General features: G+C 34.5%; 1 protein-coding gene across 1 annotated transcript; it reads left to right on the top strand.

The window, feature by feature from the left end:
• The first annotated feature begins 1141 nt into the window (after positions 1 to 1141).
• Positions 1142 to 18722, top strand: LOC150106855 (uncharacterized). Its single transcript, XM_090392769.1, has 6 exons — positions 1142 to 1368; positions 9398 to 9508; positions 9744 to 10103; positions 15753 to 15857; positions 16501 to 16662; positions 18017 to 18722. Exons 1-6 carry the CDS (start codon positions 1201 to 1203, stop codon positions 18305 to 18307), a joined length of 1197 nt encoding a protein of 398 aa, XP_090248895.1. The 5' UTR covers positions 1142 to 1200; the 3' UTR covers positions 18308 to 18722.
• Positions 18723 to 20255: the final 1533 nt, after the last annotated feature.

The following is a 20255-nucleotide window of genomic DNA, read 5'->3' as shown; positions in this document are numbered from 1 at the left end:
TACAGACTTATTATACGTAAACCATATTAATAACACAGATAAAAAGCATAAATCGATTCAAAACTATTATTATAAAAATTTCAAGGAAAAAAGAGTAAATTCCTTTTATACTTTTAAGTATGGTTTACTCAAAATGTTAATTTGGAGCAAAAGAATTACAGCATAATACAAAAATAGCGGAGCTATTTTATGACATTCCAACTTTACCGCCTTACACGAAATTACTTTCATTTTCAGTCTTAGCCGCAGACATTGGCCGAGTTTCCTTGTTGAAAACAGAACAGGTCTTTTACTTTCGTTTTCCTAATGACTTGAATCTGTGCTCTGGTGATAAATATAATTTTACCTTGATAACGCTTAGAGATTTTTATATTATTTATTTGTTATTCATTAGCTGAAACATATATTTTCAAATTGTTTTTGTGCTATTTTTTTCTCTCTTTATAAGGCAGATAAAACTACTTTCGATATCTTTATCTGTTTTTTTTTTTTTTTTAAACTGTTAATAATATTAACAGTTGATAGTGCAGCGCCTCCAAAAGAAATTGCATATATTAACCTCGTTTCATATGATGTAAACTGTGCATCGTCTGCTAGGAATTCAATCAGAAATTCGGTCACGTGTTTCACAACAGCGTTGTCGAATGAGAGCTCATTCACACACACACACACACGCGACTTTCCTGATAGTCGTTTTCCTTCCAAGAATTTCGGCGTAATTAAAGGTAAACAAAAAAAAAGCTTCCTTTTAGTCTTATTAGCAACATTTAATGCAATTTCTATGCAAACAAACACTTCTGTTTTCTTTACTTTTTTTATTGAAACTGTAAAGCAATCGTAATACCAGTTATGTAAGAGATTTGTTAAAGATATTATTTCCTCTTTTTAATATGCTTTTGTAAAAAAAAAAAAAATATTTCATGAATTATTAGAACTATCTATTCAAATATTCTGCTTCGTTAACACACTCTCTTGATTACGTGACATTTAAACAGTAACGTATTAGCGTCAGTTACAATTTTCCACCTTATATAGATTTCTTACAACGAGGAAGTCAGTTCTTCCCTCTGATTGGCTGGAGCTGGGATAACCCACTGCGTTTTGGTGAAAGATTACTACTCTTCTATCACAATGCTTTCGAAATAAACGCGTGTAGTGTGGCGGGGGTGAGTAGCGTTGTAGTGTGTGTAGTCTGAAACGATGGCAGTTTGTGAACAGTTGAATTCCTCAGGTGAAAGAAAAATTAGTAATATGAGTGTTGAGGATTCCGAAACAGACGATGTGAATTTACAAAACTTACTTCACGTAACAGCGCAAAGGTTGAATAATATGGCTTTGAAAATGGACAATATAGAAAAATATTCAAAGGTAAGAAATTTTATGTTGATATAGAATTACTTACTACTGAAGCAGTTTAAAGAGTTTTATTTATTTTATTTTATTTTTTGACCGGGTGACACCGGAAAAGTTCACAACAATTATCGGATTTTTTTTTTCTTTTTTCGGGGAATGAGGAGAGTGGAGAAATCATAGCTGTAAAGAACAGTAAATTATTATTATTATTATTATTATTATTATTATATGAAATTCATTGGTCTATTTTATTTTAAGATGTGGCATAAAAAATAAGCTTTTTTCTTTTGCTAGCATAAATATTATAATGGTGGTATTGTATTGTTCCGACTGGACCAAAAAAAAAAAAAAAAGATACTTGGAATACTGACATCTTTCAGGTTGTTGATTCTATCCTGGAGTACAAATTGCAAATCAATCAATAAAATAAAATGAGCTGATTGGTGGTGGTGGCTATAAATAATGCAACAATTCGATGTTGGATGCATTTGAGAACACATCTCTGGTTTCAGAAGTAAATTATAGAATCGCGCAGCTAAAAATGTCTGAAGTTAATACTATTCCCAACTAATGCTGTCTTTAAAAAAACATTCAAGATTACTCGGTTCATTTATTAAACATAAACACATTTTTAGCAGCTTCCAGAATACAGTCGAAAAGCAGACGATTCGTGACACTTGGCTTAATCCTATAACAGAAAGCTAACTCTAAACTTGTTCATTAAACTGGAAAAAAAAATGAATTTAATGCCTTTCCACTTGTTTTAAAATATGAGAATATACTTGAAAACACTAGTCTTTAAAGTACATAAATATAAAATTAAAATAGTTTACCACCAGGGTGCTGTGGTTTGCAAATCGCTTTGTTATACACCATTACTCTGGTGACCAGAAACATAGGAAATATAACATATGACGTAACTGTGATTTTAATAAAATAGTACTAAAATGCTTAACATTAATTTAGTAAAATACTAAAGAGTACGATATTTAAAGTATTTTAAATTTAATTTAAAAATGAATAATAATAATTTAAAAACCACAGAAATAATTCTAAACATTGAATAAATTAATAGTCAATGTAATCTAATTATTGATTAAATAAAACTTGTTTTTCTATACTAATCTAACAGAAAATAAATTTAAACCTATTTATTAAATAAACAGTCAATGTAACCCGCAACTTACAGAAACGGTTGTAAACCTAAAGTAATCCAGATTAATCTAACGTATCTACATACTTTACAAACATCAATTCTAACTTGACATAACGGCAAGCCTTAAACATATCTAAGCCGAACATTAATTGAATTAATCTAATCAGAAAAATTTTATTATTCATTAGCTATCTGAATACTTGCTTATCTCGTTGTTTAACAGCGAAATACAAACACTGATTCGAGTGTTCAGCTGAACTACTTGCAGTAGTTCAGCTGAACAACCCAATCAACTCAAAAATTTAAATACTGATTTTCTGCTACTGCATTTGCATAATAATTAAATATCACAAAATATTAGATTGGAAATTCTGCTATAGGAAGATTGTTAATTATGTTCATGCACGTAGTTAGCAAGGGTGTTAGAACTAGGTTATTTACTTGGAGAGTGGTGAATGAGTGGAATAAGCTGCCAGAGTTTGTTGTGGGTGCCATGACTGTGAATGAGTTCAAAGCAAAGTATGATAGATACTGTGTGCATGCCAAATAGTTGTTCTTGATATAATGTTTAGGGCCTCCCTCGATGAGTCTAAGGACTCATTGGAGTTGCCCGTAATAATAATAATAATAATAATAATAATGATAATCTGGTAAAGGTAACGTAGTATATAATAATGATTTAACACAACTGCTCACAAAACACAGGGACGTCGGCAGCCAAGTCAAGAGGACCTCGTGATATTTGTCTTCGGGAAGACCGCATCTGTACCAGTTTCGTACGGAGGTGGAAGATTATTCATGGGAAAATTTCTGTTTTACATCCCGCAAAACTGATAAACCGGCCAAGAGAAACATACGCAATTGACAAACAGTACATTGGTCTCATTAACTTTAATTTTTTTTCTGCCGTATTTCCAATCAACCAAATTCGCAAACATATCAGAATACCAGAATCTCTCTTGTTCTTTCGTTCACTTCTAACTATTTCCAAATCTACTTTAGGTATTAGATCAAATTTGAACAATTTAGGCCGCAATGTAAGATGCTTCCACACCTGCAATGGAACCTTACTTCCATCGCCATTTTCAGATTCTTTCTTTGTGTGTGCGTGTGTGTGTGTGTGTGGGGGGGGTAAACAGGATTTTGATCTGTGGAGTATTTGAATATACTTTTTGAACTACAAAACTCGTAAAAGTGCTAATTTTGTAAAGAGAGAGAAGTAAATATTTTTTATGAACAGGAAAATAAAAATAAACGATAGTTCTAAAAAGTGGCTACAAAGAGGAGAATGTATGTGTGTGTAGTGGGGAGGTATGTATAAATGAAGTTTCTAATTCCTAATGCCAGTTCAGAACACTAATTGAGGGGCAATGAAATTAGTAAAGTACAACTGTATCACAAGGATAAATATTATAAAAGTACTTACCTATCTTTAAGCGGTGAGACGTACAAATGGTATCGACAGATTATATCTATGTTATACACCTCCTTCTCTCCCCCTTCCCCTAAACACTACGCCTAGTTCTATCCTGACTCTTACATTAAAGACATACTTCAGTTATCTTCTTTTCATGGTATTGTCTTGTGTTAATCATCTCCCCCCCCCCCCGCCGACAAAGTAGAGTGACTTGTAATAATTTTGGGATGTTTCAGTGGCATGCCTCGCAACCGCTTGGATCGCTTTAGTAAAGAGTAATAATAATTTATTAGATCGCTTGGATAAAGATCAGTGAGAACGAAGAGTGTGGTGCTCTCTGTATTAACTTGATACGATGACATATACTGAAGCATCGTCGGACAAACAACAGCATCTGATGTTCACAGTATTAATGTCTGTTTTAATGATGGAATGGTCATTTTAATGAACTGTTAGCACTGATCGATTACCGTAATCCTTTCTTGAAGGCGTATAACGGATAGTGCTTTATGAATCAGCAACAATTTTTAGCATGATCCTGTCTTCGACACTTCATCTACAAGGTATTGTCAGACTTGTTTCAAATCTTAAGTAACAAAAAACGCATAATTAAGAAATAAAATTTGCATTTTCATGTCATTCAACAAATTTCGGCTCAACATAACAATTCTTATGGTAACGATAATAGAAGCAGAAAATAGTTGGTTGGAACTGGGGTCGAAGTAGTTAAAGCTATGAGGCTAGTTACCTATGTTTAATTGCTTTCTTTGACCACTCTGTATGTCTTGCAGGTTCGAAAACCCGAGTTTCCAGGAGCAAAAATCATCCACCGCCTTTTGATACCGCTAACTAACCTTTAACTGAAAATCCCTGATAAAGTTCTTCTCTCTCAGATTGGATTCGAGCCCAGGTCTTTCCATCCAAAGGGTATAATTAATACCCACTAAACTATGGAGGTTTTGCCAATTGAAGTCCAAAATAAAATGTAGAAATTCAAATATTCATTATATATTTAGGATTTCAAGACTTAGTTAGTTTGCATAATGAGAGTATTATTCTACAAGATCACAGAGAGAGAGAGAGAGAGAGAGAGAGAGAAAGAGAGAGAGAGAGAGAGAGAGAGAGAATTTAACTTAATATTCTAAGTTCTTATTTATTAAACTTACTGAAAAAATAAATAATTTCAATTCTTTTAAGCCTTGATCAGAGCCTTTCGTCACATTCATTCCTGCATGAAGCAACTCGAACCAATTGGTGAACCAATTTTGCTAAAACTTAATATTCATAATCCCGAGTGGAAATATTCAAGAAATTTTAAAAATATCTTTTGAATATTTCCCTTCTTAAAAAATCTAAGAATAATAACGACCACTTGATATCGCGAATGCACTATCAAAGCTACGTTGTGTACCTACGTATCCGTTATCGATTGCCCTACTAGTTTTTCTCCGTTTCTTTCTTTCTTTCTTTTTTTTTTTTTTAAATAAGAACGATACCAGTTCTATCCTTGAGACACTTATCGTTCAAAGAAAATAACACGAAATACTACTTTCTTTTATGATAATCGTCGTACTCAGTGACTTGGCATGACAGACGGGTGTTTTTCCCATCTGTCTCTTATCCCTTGATTCTGGCATTTTAACTGTGCTTTCCTTTATATTGTGGGGCAGAGGAGGAGCGTTATTTGACATTGAAACGAGTTTTCGACTTGCATAAGTAGTAATTATAAGAAATAAACAAATGAAAACTGGGTAGGCCTAGAGTTTTTAATCTTAAGTTTAATGAAAATGCCTGCCATAACCGAAATGTCAAGCCACTTGGTTGGAAAAAAAAATTAGAATACCTTCTCTAACAAGGCAAATGAAATTAGCCGGTGACAGAAAAGAAAGCGTAGAAGATATTTTACCAGAAAAATGATACAAATGGATACTTAGTTGGTTTGTTTTTTTGTTCTCAACCTCTTATCTGCTATTCGGAATATCATTTTATATATATAGCTTTACTGATCAGAGTTTGAAAACATCTACTGAGTAAATCAATTATTTAAGAAAGTACTCTCCGCAATCGATCATATACATACAAAAAACCAACTAACTGAAAAATGCAGAGAATATCGTCTTCCTCTTTGTGTGCTATTTATCGATTTCAAAAAAAAAGCATTCGACACAATGCAGTTTTCCAAACACTGAAATATGTTTTCCAAGCATTGAACAGCCGTATATCAAGTTAATTCAATAAATATATATATATATATATATATATATACAGGGAGCAAAACCCAGATTACTCTTTCCAATAAACCTCTTCAAATATCTTTAAGGAGAAGGTTAAGACAAGGAGATGTGATATTCCCCGATCTCTTTTCAACTCTAGAAAACATTCTCAAAAACATAAACCCGGATGGAGATTTAAATATAGATGGCGAGAATCTTAAAATACTTCTGCTTGCTGACGATGTGGTTCTGATATCTCGTTAACCCTCTGAACTAGAAATGATGTTGAATGAATTAGACTCTGTAGGATGGCAGGATTACGGATCCACCCTGAGAAGACAAAAGTGGATGAAAAATGAATATTGTCATGACCAACAAATCAAATTGCAACATAAAGTCATAGACAGAGTGGATGGCTACATTTATTTAGAACAAGCAATCAAAATGGACGATGATGTATCAGATAAAATAAATAGACGCAAAAAAAGGGCTGCTTGGAAAGCTTTTAACCAGATAAAGGACACTATCACAAACCAAAAATTTGATATGACAATAAAATCAAACCAAAAGATTTTTTAACAGTATTATTTTACCAGCATTGATCTATGGCAGCAAGACATAGAACACACACAAAGATTTCAACATAATCTCATTTTAAATGAATTAAATTCAAACTAAATAAATTTAAATTAATAGAAAAAGACTTAAAATGAATGATAAATTAAAAAAAATAATAATAATCTAGTTAAAGACTAGAAATTGTAGATTCATAAAAACTGATTTATATAAAACTTAGTTGAATTATCGTTCGTTTTTCTCCTCAGAGTCTTTAGATTTATTGAGCCCTTATATATCCGAAGCAAATATGAAAAGGTGTAATTTCCATTTGGAAAAAGTCACTAGTGCTACTTTCATTTCGCTATCAATGACTACAGTCGAAATTAAAATTACTTGGCATTGAACTTGAAAATGAGAAATATTAGTCATTCTTATGGATGGGTAAAAAAACTGACTTTTTTCGTCTTTGAGATAAAAGGGGGCGCATTCTGTAAAGAATATTAAATATTAAATTAAAATGTCAATGTCATAATTTCTTCGCTTATCCAATACGTTCTGAATGAGTCAGCTGCTACCTACGTGTTTCACTTTGGCCCCCACACCTTGTGGTTATCACTGAAACAACAGCAGACGTGTGGGGTTTTTTAGGGGAGTGGTGTCTCTACTCATATCAGTTCATAGTATTAATGCTGACACGAGAACATTTCAAGATAAAATGCGTGCTATTAAGGACATAAAAGAGGAAGTTCTGCTCAGTTTGTAAGTATCAATACAATGGTCTTCAAATTCTCTGGAAATGATCCACATCTGTAGTATATTAGCATATACTGTACGAATACGTCACCGATTCTGAGGTGGAAAATAATTTAATTACTCCGAATAATCAATAATCACGAAAATCCATATGTAGTGAAAGATATTTTCCATAGAAATAATTTTTTTAGCAGTCAAGAGTCTGAATCAAGCACTCAACTCCTGTTGTTTGTTGCTTCCATAATGTTCGTTGTTACAAGTGGAATGGTAAGAATCTGCTTGTGTATATTAACATTATGCACAAGCAGAGGGGAAGAGCATAATCTATATAATTATCGTATCACTCCTTAAGCTGATTTTTTTATGCCTTTCGCCCACGAAAGGTTTGTACACCTACAGTTAGTACTATAGATTGATGTTTTTGCTGTTTGCAATTACCGCCAAAACAACTAAGAGCTGGTTTGTCTCTTTTAATGGACCAAAGAAAAGCTGATTTTTTCCGGTACGAAAGTCCTTCCGCCCTATGAGAACGGTTAGCTCACCTTCAGCTGAAACGTCCTTATAAATGTTCAGCTCTTCGCTTTCTGGAGATGGGATTCAAACCCATATTTTTCCAACCAAACGGAACACAAAGAGTAAAGTATAGATTAGATGTAGTTCTTCCTAACTATTCTTACCCCAAATTTTAAGTGAACATTCCCACCCCCTTTTTTTCCCCATGTTTGGAAACTATCTTTCCTGCACCTGTTCTAAAATTTCTCTTTAGAATCGTGTATCTGCTCTATCATATTTCTTCCTTTTTTACTTATTTATTAAATTTTGAAGCCCGTTAATCTTTCTCAACTAATCAGCATTCCACATTCCTGATGTTATGTTATGTTTTTTTTTCCTATCATATAACGGCACAAATAAAAAATAAATTTCAGAACTTCCTCATTCTTCTCGAAATTTAGGCAAACAAATTTGAGGCAAGTATTATAGATACTTTTCAATCAATACCTTATAAAAAAATGCAGTAACTTTCTGATCTCTGTTTGCTCCGATATTCAGTATTGCTTCTAAACCCTCAGCTTAGTTCTTTGCTTATACTTGGCATACAACACAAGGCTTTTCTTTATTTATTTATTTTTTTTTTAATTCTTTAAAAGAAAACATCTTAGAACTACAGGTAGATATATTAGCTTGCTCAGAGCTGGATTTTACAAATACCATTCTGTAAATATGGGATTCAAACTCGCAGTCTTTCGAACTATCTCCAATGTCATTTACATAGCAGCTAAACAGCAATGGCAGAGCTCTGGTCAGTCTCGCTATCATAGACCCTGAACAACCATCACTCAGTGAGATAATCCATGCTACCAGCTTGTTACCTATCCCCATCTGATCTAATTCATATTTAATGTATACATATATATTTCCCTTATCCATAAATTCTCATAGAACTCTGTAATAATATCAGAATTTCCCCTATAGAGTCTCATCGGGAATTCCTGAATTTATGCGCAAATAGTTGTCCAATGGCTTAATATTACTCTGGATCTCCTAATTTGCTCTATGATTATCTAAATCTGTTTTGAAACAACTTTTCTACAAAGCTATTATTGTTTCCTTTGGAGACACTACACTTCAACGACCATATCAATACTACGATTGGTTACGCCTTCAGCACTTGTAGCTCTCATTTACTTATATTATCTCATCTGTTTTCTTCACAGTAGCAGCTATTGTGTCGGCTGGGATGAATGATGCTTCTATACCTTTCTGAGCATTACTACACTATAAGTTTTTAATCTAAGCTCTAATTAGGGCTTTAAAAAACTGATACGCGATCCATTAGTACCTTGTGGTAAATTTATTTTATCTGTACTCTGCTCTTACCAGATGCAGGAATTCTAAATATATCTCTATAAAACTATAATATCCTATCTTTAATTGTTTTTCTTATAGAAGCATAGAAAAGAAATTGCCACCCAAACAGAAGACGATTATCATGAAATGGATGCAAAATGCAGAGAAGTTATGGCAGAAAATATTAATCTAAAGCAAGGTCTGAAAAGTGTAAGTAAGAACAAGTTTGAATGAATTATGTCGATTTGCAAAATTATAACAAAAAATATAAATTTATTTGTACTTCTAATGTTTTATTATTATTATAAACAATAATGAAAAATTACGTTTTCAATAATATAATAAAAATTGGCAAAGTAAAGTGTGACATATTAGCAGACGAAAAAAAATCTGAATTTAAAAATTAAAAAACTAATCGCTTTTTTTTTTGTTTTACGTATTTCAGGTGAAAGAAATTAATTACCGATGGCAAAAGTACAACGAAAGTAGAGAAGAACAAATTCAGAAACTGCGCAAAAAAGTGGACAAATACGAAACATCTCTTCGAGAGCTTCAAGCAAGTAAGACTGAGGCGTTAGCAGAAAAAAACTTGTGCGACGATGCATTAGGGAGTGGGACAGAGCGACGATGTCTATCGGACAGCGACACGACCTTGTTACAGAAAGCCAAATTTCTAGCGGAAAAGATAGAAGTGACGAATCTTAGGATTGAAATGCAAGATCTTCGTCGAGAATGCGACAGGTTAAAATTAGAGCTGACCTTGGCCAATAGGTTTCAAGAAGAATCAAAAGTCCTACAAATACAGGTAATGCACTACTTGAGTGGTTTACTTGACTTCACTTTCTTAGTTCATTAAGAAATGAACATCGTCTGCAACCAAAATGAGAAATTTTCGAGTTAAGAATCTTGAAATATTTCTTTGGGAAATTACTTCTTTTCTCTTAGCTTTTCAAATTGTACTTTAGAGCTGTAGTTTTGCAGATCTCACTGATTAATCGCTTAATTTTTCTTAAAAGATGCAGGAATCATGTTATTCCAAATGTCTACGCATCGAGGAACGTATTTTTCAGATAGCACGAAACAAATGCATCATACGGCTTAGCATACACGAAGTATTCGTTCCGCTGGGTTTGTTATTAGCAAATTAGATTCCACATGTCTTCATCTGTATTTCGCTCTAGCTAACGAGTTAAATTCGAATGACATTAGCGATAGGTAAATAGTTGCTACTTAAAAGGCAGCCTAGTTAAAGATGAGAGTTTCGAGTTGTTTTTTTATTATACCATCGGAATAGTTTTTTTTTTTGTTGTTGTTAATTATTTGTACACGTACGAGAGGAATGACAATAATGAAGATTTGTGCTGCCATCTCGTGTTCGTTCCATATTAGTCATATTAGTAGTTATGAAATAAAATTAATAATAATATACTTGCCTTACAGTTAGACCAAGGGCGCTTTTATCTTAACGATAATGCCAACATAAACGGAAAATAAATATTTTCCTCTTGATTTCCATGAAGGGCATCACGAAAATATACACTCTGGGGAAAAAAAAAAAAAAAAAAAAAAAAAAAAAATCGAAAGCACTTGCAGACTTCCTGTTATTATTCGGAGCTGATAAAAAAATCTTGTACGGGCAAATGCTGATAGCATAAAAACGACCTTAGCTCAAACAGTTCTGAGAATTTACTTGATGGAGGAAATGCCGGTCTGCGGAGGGTTAAGTGTCAGGAGGAAGGAGCAGTCTGATAAATGATGACCAGCAACCTGGGCTGCTTCGGAAATGCAGACAGAGCCGGGGAAAGAGAGAATTTTCCCTCTCTCTCTCCCCGTAACAAACAAACAAAAAAAAAAAAAAATTAAATGCCGATGAAAAGTTTGCAGGAATTGATGTCAATTCTTAGAACTAAAAGCAACATCTTCTTCGAAGCGAAAGTAGCTTTAAATCCTCTGTTTTTGATCATAATTACTAGTTCAGTAATCTTAATAACTCAGCTTACTTAGCTAACCAGATTACTGCAAGTGATAACCATATTTATTTATTTATTTGGTCTGGTGTTTCGAAACCATGCGCCAAAATATATTTAATGCATATACCGTAACTTCATTTATGTCTCAAACCAGTCCAAAAGCTGCTTGACATTTAAGAATAATCATAATTTAATATCAAATGGATGCTGAGGGTTCGAATCCCAATTCTTGCATGATTTTTTGTGAATGTTATTATCGTTGTTTTGGATTCAAACCGCTTAAGGCTTCCTGAAGTGGCTTGAAAAAGTTCACATTTACTCTCTGGAGCAGGGTTTCAGAATTATCTAACCCACAGTACGAATACTAATGCACCATGTACAGAATGTCTGAGAGCCATTACCACCTATCGGTCTTGATGTTCACCACCGTGCAAGACATCCTGTTGCTGTTAACGCTGAAATGTGTACTGAACGTGCCAAGGTACGGTGGACTGTTGAAGAGGAACAGTTTACCTTCAGTGAAGAGTCATTAGCTTCAGAAGCCTATGTTAAAGAAGTTTTGGTAGAGGTTCTGCCTAGGCTGACAATAGTTGTAATCAGTTTGCAATCTAAATTACCATCCTACAGATAACTAGTGATGCAAATACGGACATCTGTGTCAGAAGATTCCACAAGAGAGAAAATACGTCCGTACCTCCTGCTCCATGACTATCATCTCAAGAGAGGAGAAAGGCTAGTACATCTCCGTCTTATCATCAAGAATAGCTGATCTCCGGTTCAATCTCTCTCTCTCTCTCTCTCTCTCTCTCTCTCTCTCTCTCTCTCTCTCTCTCTCTCTCTCTCTCTCTCTTTCTTTCTCTCAATATAGTCACATAATTCTAAAGATATAAAGATATATTTTAAAATATATGCTTTCAAGATATACTTCGAACTGCAGGATATCCAGAAGCTTTCCGCAGATATGTATCACAGATTTACTCTGATGATCCCCTAACTATCATCTTGAGCTCGAACTCGACGTCCATCCCAGCATTTCGGATGTATGCCAAGGATACCCTCTGTCTCCTGTTTTATTTAGTTGTGTAATCGATGAGTTTCTTGGCTCTCTTCCAAGCTATATTGGTCTCTCTTGATACCACTCTGTTATCGAACATTTGTTCATTGAAGTATTCTCTAAAACCATCATTATTGCATTGGGACACGTACATCATATTTGCGATAACAACATTGAGCAAAATGAGTCAAAGTTTCACTTCTCTCCAGCCGCTATCTTTCCCATCCACCCTAAAATCTTTTCTCTCTTCTCTTCAAAGAGCCTCATTTGACCTCAACAGTCCGTTCTTGGTTACGTCTTCCTGACCGTGTACCATTAGCATTTTCCCAAGTAACTGTCATTGCGATGGCGAGGAAGAAGTGATGACAAGAACTGCAGACTAGCTGTCAGAGTAGAGAAACTTTGACTCATGTTGTTCAATGTTGTTATCGCAAACATGGAGTATAAGTATTACGTGTCACTCTCAATGTAATACTGAGAGTTATAGATAATAGGTTGGATTGAGGACGCCTGACCTTGTAGCAAATAAAAAAAAGATGAGTTAGTCATCATTCATTTGCAAGTTGTGGGTGCTGGGCGAGCACTCACTATCCTCCATCATGAGAAAGCTGCCTACTATGCTGAAAAATGAGACTTGGTGCAGCTACTTCAGGAAGAACACCATATCTCACCAAAATTTACCTCTGCAACTGTATCCTAAAGGTGTATGATGACGGCAGAGTTATATGGACTTACTTAAACTTTGGACGCTCTCGGGCTGATTTCAAGAGTGGTGACATGGAGGACTTACCAGAGAATGACTTCTCGAATCCTCTGGCCTGGAATTGGATAGCATAGGATATTGTTGAGGCCAATGACTCTTCTAGCCCTATACGTAGGAGCATAGCACTATTTTCAGTGCGAAGTTAAGAAAATAAAATTTAACCTGTTGTGGGTAAGATTCAAATAAAAAAGAAATTGCATAACAATTCGAATAATTTCTCTAAGTTTGTACTGTTATCACTTTCACTGACTGAAGACTTCTGTTGGAAGGCCGATAATAATAAAAATGAAATTAAAATATTTCTTGCGAGCGGGATACTCTTCATAAACTGAATTGGCCTCAGTATTAGAATGCAATACTAAGGTTGCTGGTGAATACTTATCCAGGGGAGTATATTTTATATTGCTCCCATCCCAATATAGTACATTTTGTACCGTAGGTTGGTTAAGGATTTTTTTTTCTATTTTTAAATTTTTTTTAATATTTTATAAATTTATTTTACCTTGTCTGAAAACTCTGTTCTAGAGACCAAACACGAAGCTTTGTCAAGCCATTTCGGGCCTCCATTAAACTGAACAGTGGTCTCACACCGAGAGATGAAATTCATCTCCCACCTAAAGACAATCACAAACATTCATGCGCACGTCGGGATTCGAACCCACCAGTGTGAGTAGTTGGAGAGCGGATACGCTAGCCACTCGGCCAACCAGGCCGGCAAACACCGGTGTTATGAAACACCTGTATTAATAATAACACATGCAGGCCTACGATGGTTATCTTAAAAATTTGCCTTTTCTATAGTATTTCATGCTTTTTCCGCAACATGCACCAATGTTTCACTGTCAAGTACAGATTTTTTCACAAAATGTCATTTTTTGTTTACTTTTACATTATTGAGTCATTATCAGACCTAATAAAGAGCCTTTAAAGGACATCGCTTTCATAATGGTAACTTATACGCATCCATTTCTGTTGTTTATTCGGTTCATTTGAAGGAACTTACAAAACTCTTGCACATAATTCCACTTAATAAGATCAGATATGAAGAACATAAAAGTTGGCTGCATTTTGGAACATTAAAAGACTTTATTTTGATGAATAAACAATCCTGTTATACAAAATTTACAAAAATGTCATTTTTTTTTAATGGGAATGGGACAAACGAAGCTTCTAAGTCGATATTGGATACAAAAACAATGGAGTAAGAGTCTGCTTGACACGCATTTCTAAATACATTCAATGTGATTTGGTTTACCCTAAAAATAATCCTATTACCACTACTCCACATGAAACTGGAGTAGACAAAGCTCAAAAGAACGCAGTTCTAGATTCTCGGAGAAGAATAATTCCTTATGGAACAGTGTAAAAAAAAAATCTGTTGTCAAAATCAGTATAGCAAATTTGCGTAATCATTGTAATCTATCTTTCAATCAAATAGTAACTTTCATTTTATATAAAAAAAAATCTAACTTCTACATACTTAAGATACTTTAGTAGCCCATCAATCAGAGTTCTGTTTATGGATTACTATAATTTTAACTTTAAACTATCACTTTTTCAAATTTGTTGCATGATTGACCAGTACTGCCAATACCAACTTATCAATAATTTAAAATAAAAAAAAAGATACAAATACTTCATATTTTTTACACCAAGTGGCAAAATTCATGCTAAAATATACGGTTTTGTTTTTTTTTATCCGAAGTATAGTTTTTTGCCTAATCCGTTGCTTACAGGGACAGCGGTTTCTACATTTATCTACATTTCCTCTGTATTATTTCAAACATAATGAATGTTTGAATTACATTTGAACAAAGAATGAATGAATTGTGTCTTTGAGGATAACGTGTCAAAAAAAAAAAGAAGTCATAATCACCTAAGGGATCTGTTGTTCCTATGTGGAAACCTCGGATATGAAGTATTGACTATGTCAACTATCGCCTAGTACTAACAAATCCCCGGTTATCCTTATTCCGGATGTTAAAAAATGGTGTTTGAATGACGTTGAAAATTATTTTCAGATGGTGCTAGTTTGTTAAATGCAAACTTGGTTGGCAGCCTATAGACCGCCCATGCGTCCATAGCGCTAGGTTGCCCAAAGAAAGCTGTACTCAATACGATTCGAATCGCCGAGTTGAGGAACTTTTTGTAACTCTTTCTTTTTTAGCTTTTTTTCAGAATTAGTCGGTCTCTGACACGAGCAATAGGTTTTTGTTGTTGTTGTTGTTCTGGAAACTTGGAACGGTTTATTTGTCCGGTAAATTCAAGAAAATCGATTGTAGAACTTAACCTATTATAAAACAATAATAAACTGAATTGGCGTTAGGTACCACGAAATGGTGACACTTATCTTCCTGTTCTTTGGATGGCATTTATAATTAGTGATAGTCTTGGGCCAGGTTTGGCTCATTGGCTACCGGTGGATATTGACCCAGTCTCCAAAAGTTACAATGGGCTAAAACGGCCTGACTTACTCCCTATAGGGAATAAAGTACGTTAGCAGATTTATTTTATTATTTCTAAAGTATGTTAAAAAAATATTTAAAAACTCAAATTCAAGTGTTATTGATACATTTTAATTGTTAATTTATTTATTATGTGTCAATAACAAGTGTTATTAATACATAACATTATTTGAATAATTTTATTATATTTAAATATTCGTAGATCAAAATGTTGAAAGAAGATTTTGCCGCGGAAAAAAGAGATAAAGAAAGAGCTGAAAGTAGAAACAGACATCTAAAAGAAGAATTGGAAAAGGAGAGAATTAAAGTGAGTTATATGTTGCAGTTAACTTTTGATGCAGGTCTCATTGCTTAAATTTCAGTTTATTTAACTCTCTCTCTCTCTCTCTTTGTTCTTTTTCTTCAAGGATTAGAAATTTGCCTCTTCCCGCTTCACTGGTCTTTACATCTTGCAGTTGGTCTTCCTCTTTCTCTCTTTCCTTTTGGGAAAGAGAGAGAGAGAGGAAGATTATTTGTCCTAAAAGTGAGTTATCCGTGACATAAAGAGATGTCATTATACAAACATACACATAAAAACAGACAGAGTGGCAACAAACACAGACTATTGCACATTCTTCGAATAGAATTAACTGTCCTGTCCTGTCCTAATTTCTACACTGAGCCGGTATATAATACTCCTTATAAAGAATGTTTATAAACGTATAAGGGAAATGAAACAAAAAAATAAATGCTGACCACTGCAGCATTATTATGAAAGGGAACAGTCAAAGATATTTTTAATTGTTCATAATTTAATTTAATATTAAATTAAACATGGGCCAAATCAATAGCATACGAGGATTCGAAACCAACTCTGTGGACATGGATGGTTAATATTTAAATGTAAGTTTTTTAAAAAAAATAAAAATAAACAGAATAAATTATCTACAAATATTCTTCTTTCTTTGCAGCTCCGAAATCTAAAAGAATTAGCAAAACTTTACCGTCAGCAATCCCGTTTATTTATTGATGATGACGCCAGTTCCTCACTCCTAGACGATCCGACTTTGTACCATCATTGGGAATACATCGGACCTTATTTATTTCACCACGGAAACACCCGCCTTTCAAGAGTAAGGATGATTCATAACAAAGTTTGTACTTTGGTGCTATCTTACATGTTTGATAAAGTCATAAACAGCATTTTCTTTCTATTATATTTCTCGTACAGAGTAGAAAAATAGGTGTGTCCGTACATTTTTTTTTTTTTATGTTTTTACGTCTGCTCGGTCAGTCGAGTGGTTACGCGCTCCGCAACCATATGCCTGAGAAATGAGTGTCCTGCGTTCGATTCTCGTCGCTGACGTCAGGAGCTTAAGGATCTTTCTCAAACATAGCCAAGTTAGCCGGTCTTGGGTGTGGACTGCAGGGTTTTTCCTCCCGCAAAGCAGGCAAACCGGTCTTAAGAACACAACGCTTCACGGACAACTACACATGGTTGAGCGTGGGGGTAACGACCCCACCTCGTAGGGAGTTCTGAAACCCAAAAATGAGAGGCCAAGGCCCTACATGGGGCTGTAGTGCCAAAGAAGAAGAAGTATGTTTTTACATTTAACAAAGTCTAACGCTTAATAATAATTCTTCTACCAAAATCATAGAAAATATAAACTTAACATGTCAACAAAATGATTACAGATAATCATAGAAAGGTGCATTCTTGGTCGAAAACAAGAAGTTTATGACCGCCTAAAAACTGTTCATATGTCCTTGTAAATGCCTTTAAAAAATGCTTCCACCCTCACATCCTCTGCGATCCATAAAGTCCATCTTTGAACATTATCAGGAAAGCAATGAGATGCTTATCGCAATATCAGAAACTTACAGAATGATTTGAATAGCCTGGAGTTGTGAGCATGGGAAAATGGATGTCAGTAAATGTAAATCATGCACTTTGGCGTGATTAGCTATCCAATCTCGTATTATATTGGTGGGATTATGCTTGAAGAAACTGATGACACTAGGGATCTTGGAGTGTTAGTAGATAAGAAGTTGAAGTTTAGGAGCCATGTAGCAAAGATTGCAAATACAACTCTGGAGATCTCTCTTAATAATAATAATAATAATAATAATAATAATAATAATAATAATAATAATAATAATAATAATAATAAAGAAACATCGAATACTGGATAGCAAAATGTTAGACATTTGGATCTGGGAATGACCTGAGGTCCTTCCTTCTAGACAGGACTCGAACATCGGTCTATACAACTAAATTATATATATACATGTACAGTATATGTGTTTTTGTGTCTGTGTGTGTTTTGGGTATGCCGCCATTTTGTTTGAATATTTCGTTCCGATATTCAAATAATTACCTAAAATGTATTACACTATGGTATTTATTGTTCATAAATCAGTTTTATTGATTCATTTTTATACAGTTATGAAAATCACAACTAAATATTCTTTCATTGTTTCTTTCAGTTTCACATTTATCCTCGCGGTGTAAATGGTAACGAAGACAATCCATCTGATGCCGTGTTTGATAAAGATTCTCCCGAAGAAGAACGGGACGAAGGCGTTTCTTCTGCTTCCTCATCTCCGACGGTTGTTTCACCCGACCAAGTGCCCGAGTTGAAGTTTCCCATTGACGAAGACAATTTTTCTTTAGTATGTTCTTGGTGCAAACGAAGGTTCCCTGTCACCAACCAATCAGAACTTCAAGAACATTACGACAACTGTAAACAGAAACGATATATTGTTGACTCTGCTTGAACAAAGACACCAGGACAGTTTTTTTTCTTAGTTTAAGTTTCATCAAACAAATTAACTTTTTTCTTTTTTTTTTTCTTGCATGGGAATGTAAGTTGGCTATTCCCCCCCCTTAATTCTAAAGATAAAACTAATTAAAATTAATCAGAAGCTTAGTTGTTCAAGTTAGCCAAGCTGCACGCGTATTCGAACTGCACACTTATTTATTCAAGTGTATTTATTCAAGTTGGACAATGAAGTAGTGTTTTTTTTTTTTTCATTTATTATTGCATATATAAATATTTTCTTCTTACATTTCTTACATGAAGAGTTATAACTATTGAAAATTCAAACTATTCAAAAACTAACAACTGCTTTTTTTTTGTTCGGTTGAACCTTAGAAATACGTACTTAAAAACAATTAAAGGGTTACATTTTATGCTTTTGTTACATCTTTCTATCTCCAGTGATTGTTAAAGCAGTGGATGGTGAGAATGTAAAATTTTGGGCCAAAACCTTTAAATATTCAATGGAATGTTATGAAAATGAAAGAGACAAAATGCTTTAGCTGTATTTCGTGCAAATGTTTTTCAAAAGATCGCTTTGAAGAAGATTAGAAACATATCGAACAAGATGTCATCAAGTCTCGTTGATATCTTTTCTAAATCAACGTTTTGAAACTTTAAGAAAGAACACAGATAAAAATGGTCAAATAAAAAAAGATTCTCCCTCAACACCCCTTTCAGTGAAACTCTTGAGTCGAATCAATTCGACGATAGCCAGTAGAACTGTAGGCAATGGATGTGTACCAACTGTTGCAGCACGAGAGAAACCAGCACAGCTTATACTCAAGGATGAAGTTTCGTTTAGACCACATTTCTAATGAACTACACTCCAAAGCGTTGAGAGAATGGTTCTATAGCTAGAATGATTCCATTTGGTGGAGGATGGGGTGTGAAGCACCTTGGCCGAGAAGTTCTAGATGCATCAGACTCTTCGCATCAAAAAGGAAGCGAGTGTCATTACCTTGACATTATTAAATCGGGAATACAACTGGGAGCTGGACATTGACTATCTGAATGACCCTCGACTATATTACTTTTATGAGTTCCCAACAATTAGAAATATATTCTGACTAATATTTCATAGTTAATTAATTAGTTTAATTAACGAGATGTTTGCTCATTCTTTTGCGCATAATTAGTATTTTATCTGCACAATGACTTAATAATTCCGTGGGGGGGGCGAAACTTAAGAAATAATTTAGATGGCATTTTTTACAGGATGTTTCAAATAAAGTACTCCTATTCAGAGCAATCTGCAGACAGAACCAGTAGACGAAATACTTTCAAACTTGGTGGGTACCCCAACCAGATCATCGGGAAGAGATTAAAAAAAAAAAAAGTCCAAAAATGACCGATCGGCAAAATATGGCGCTGTAAGCGTAAAAAAAGGTGGTGAAAATTGCATACCGCGTGAACTATATGGCGGTATAAACTGTAGAGCGAATCTGACTCTACAGTCATTAGATTTGCGCGATGGGTCTCGCATTGCCTGAACGTGTCTTGCTTATGAAGTGTTTCTACGGGAATGAGAGAAATGCTTCAGGAGCATTTCGCAAGTACAGACGCATAAAGACTTTGCGAGAAGACCAAATGGTACCGGATGCAGTGCGATGCATGGTTCGTGGATTTGACAGTCGTTCGTTGACAGTCCAACCAGAAAGAGAAGTAATTCTGAAATGCCGCAAATGACTGAAGATCTTGCAACTGCAGTTGTTGAGCAGTCAAATGACAGTGTTGTAGGTTCAACCATTGCATGTGCCCTATTGATTAGATTTGCCATACACAACGGTAGGGAGAAATGCGTGAAGCGTTGCAATGCAACACGTCTAAACCGAACCACATTCGAGAGTTTCAAATGGCTGATGTCAGAGAAACCTTTGCCTTGATATTTCTGGCTCGCATGGAGG

Source organism: Typopeltis vanoorti, chromosome 5 (assembly GCF_054136105.1).
Source record: "Typopeltis vanoorti isolate ZY-2024b chromosome 5, IOZ_Tvanoo_1.0, whole genome shotgun sequence".
Taxonomy (NCBI): domain Eukaryota; kingdom Metazoa; phylum Arthropoda; class Arachnida; order Uropygi; family Thelyphonidae; genus Typopeltis; species Typopeltis vanoorti.
The sequence above is the reverse complement of the archived record's forward strand: the minus strand, read 5'-3'. Positions and strand labels throughout refer to the sequence as shown.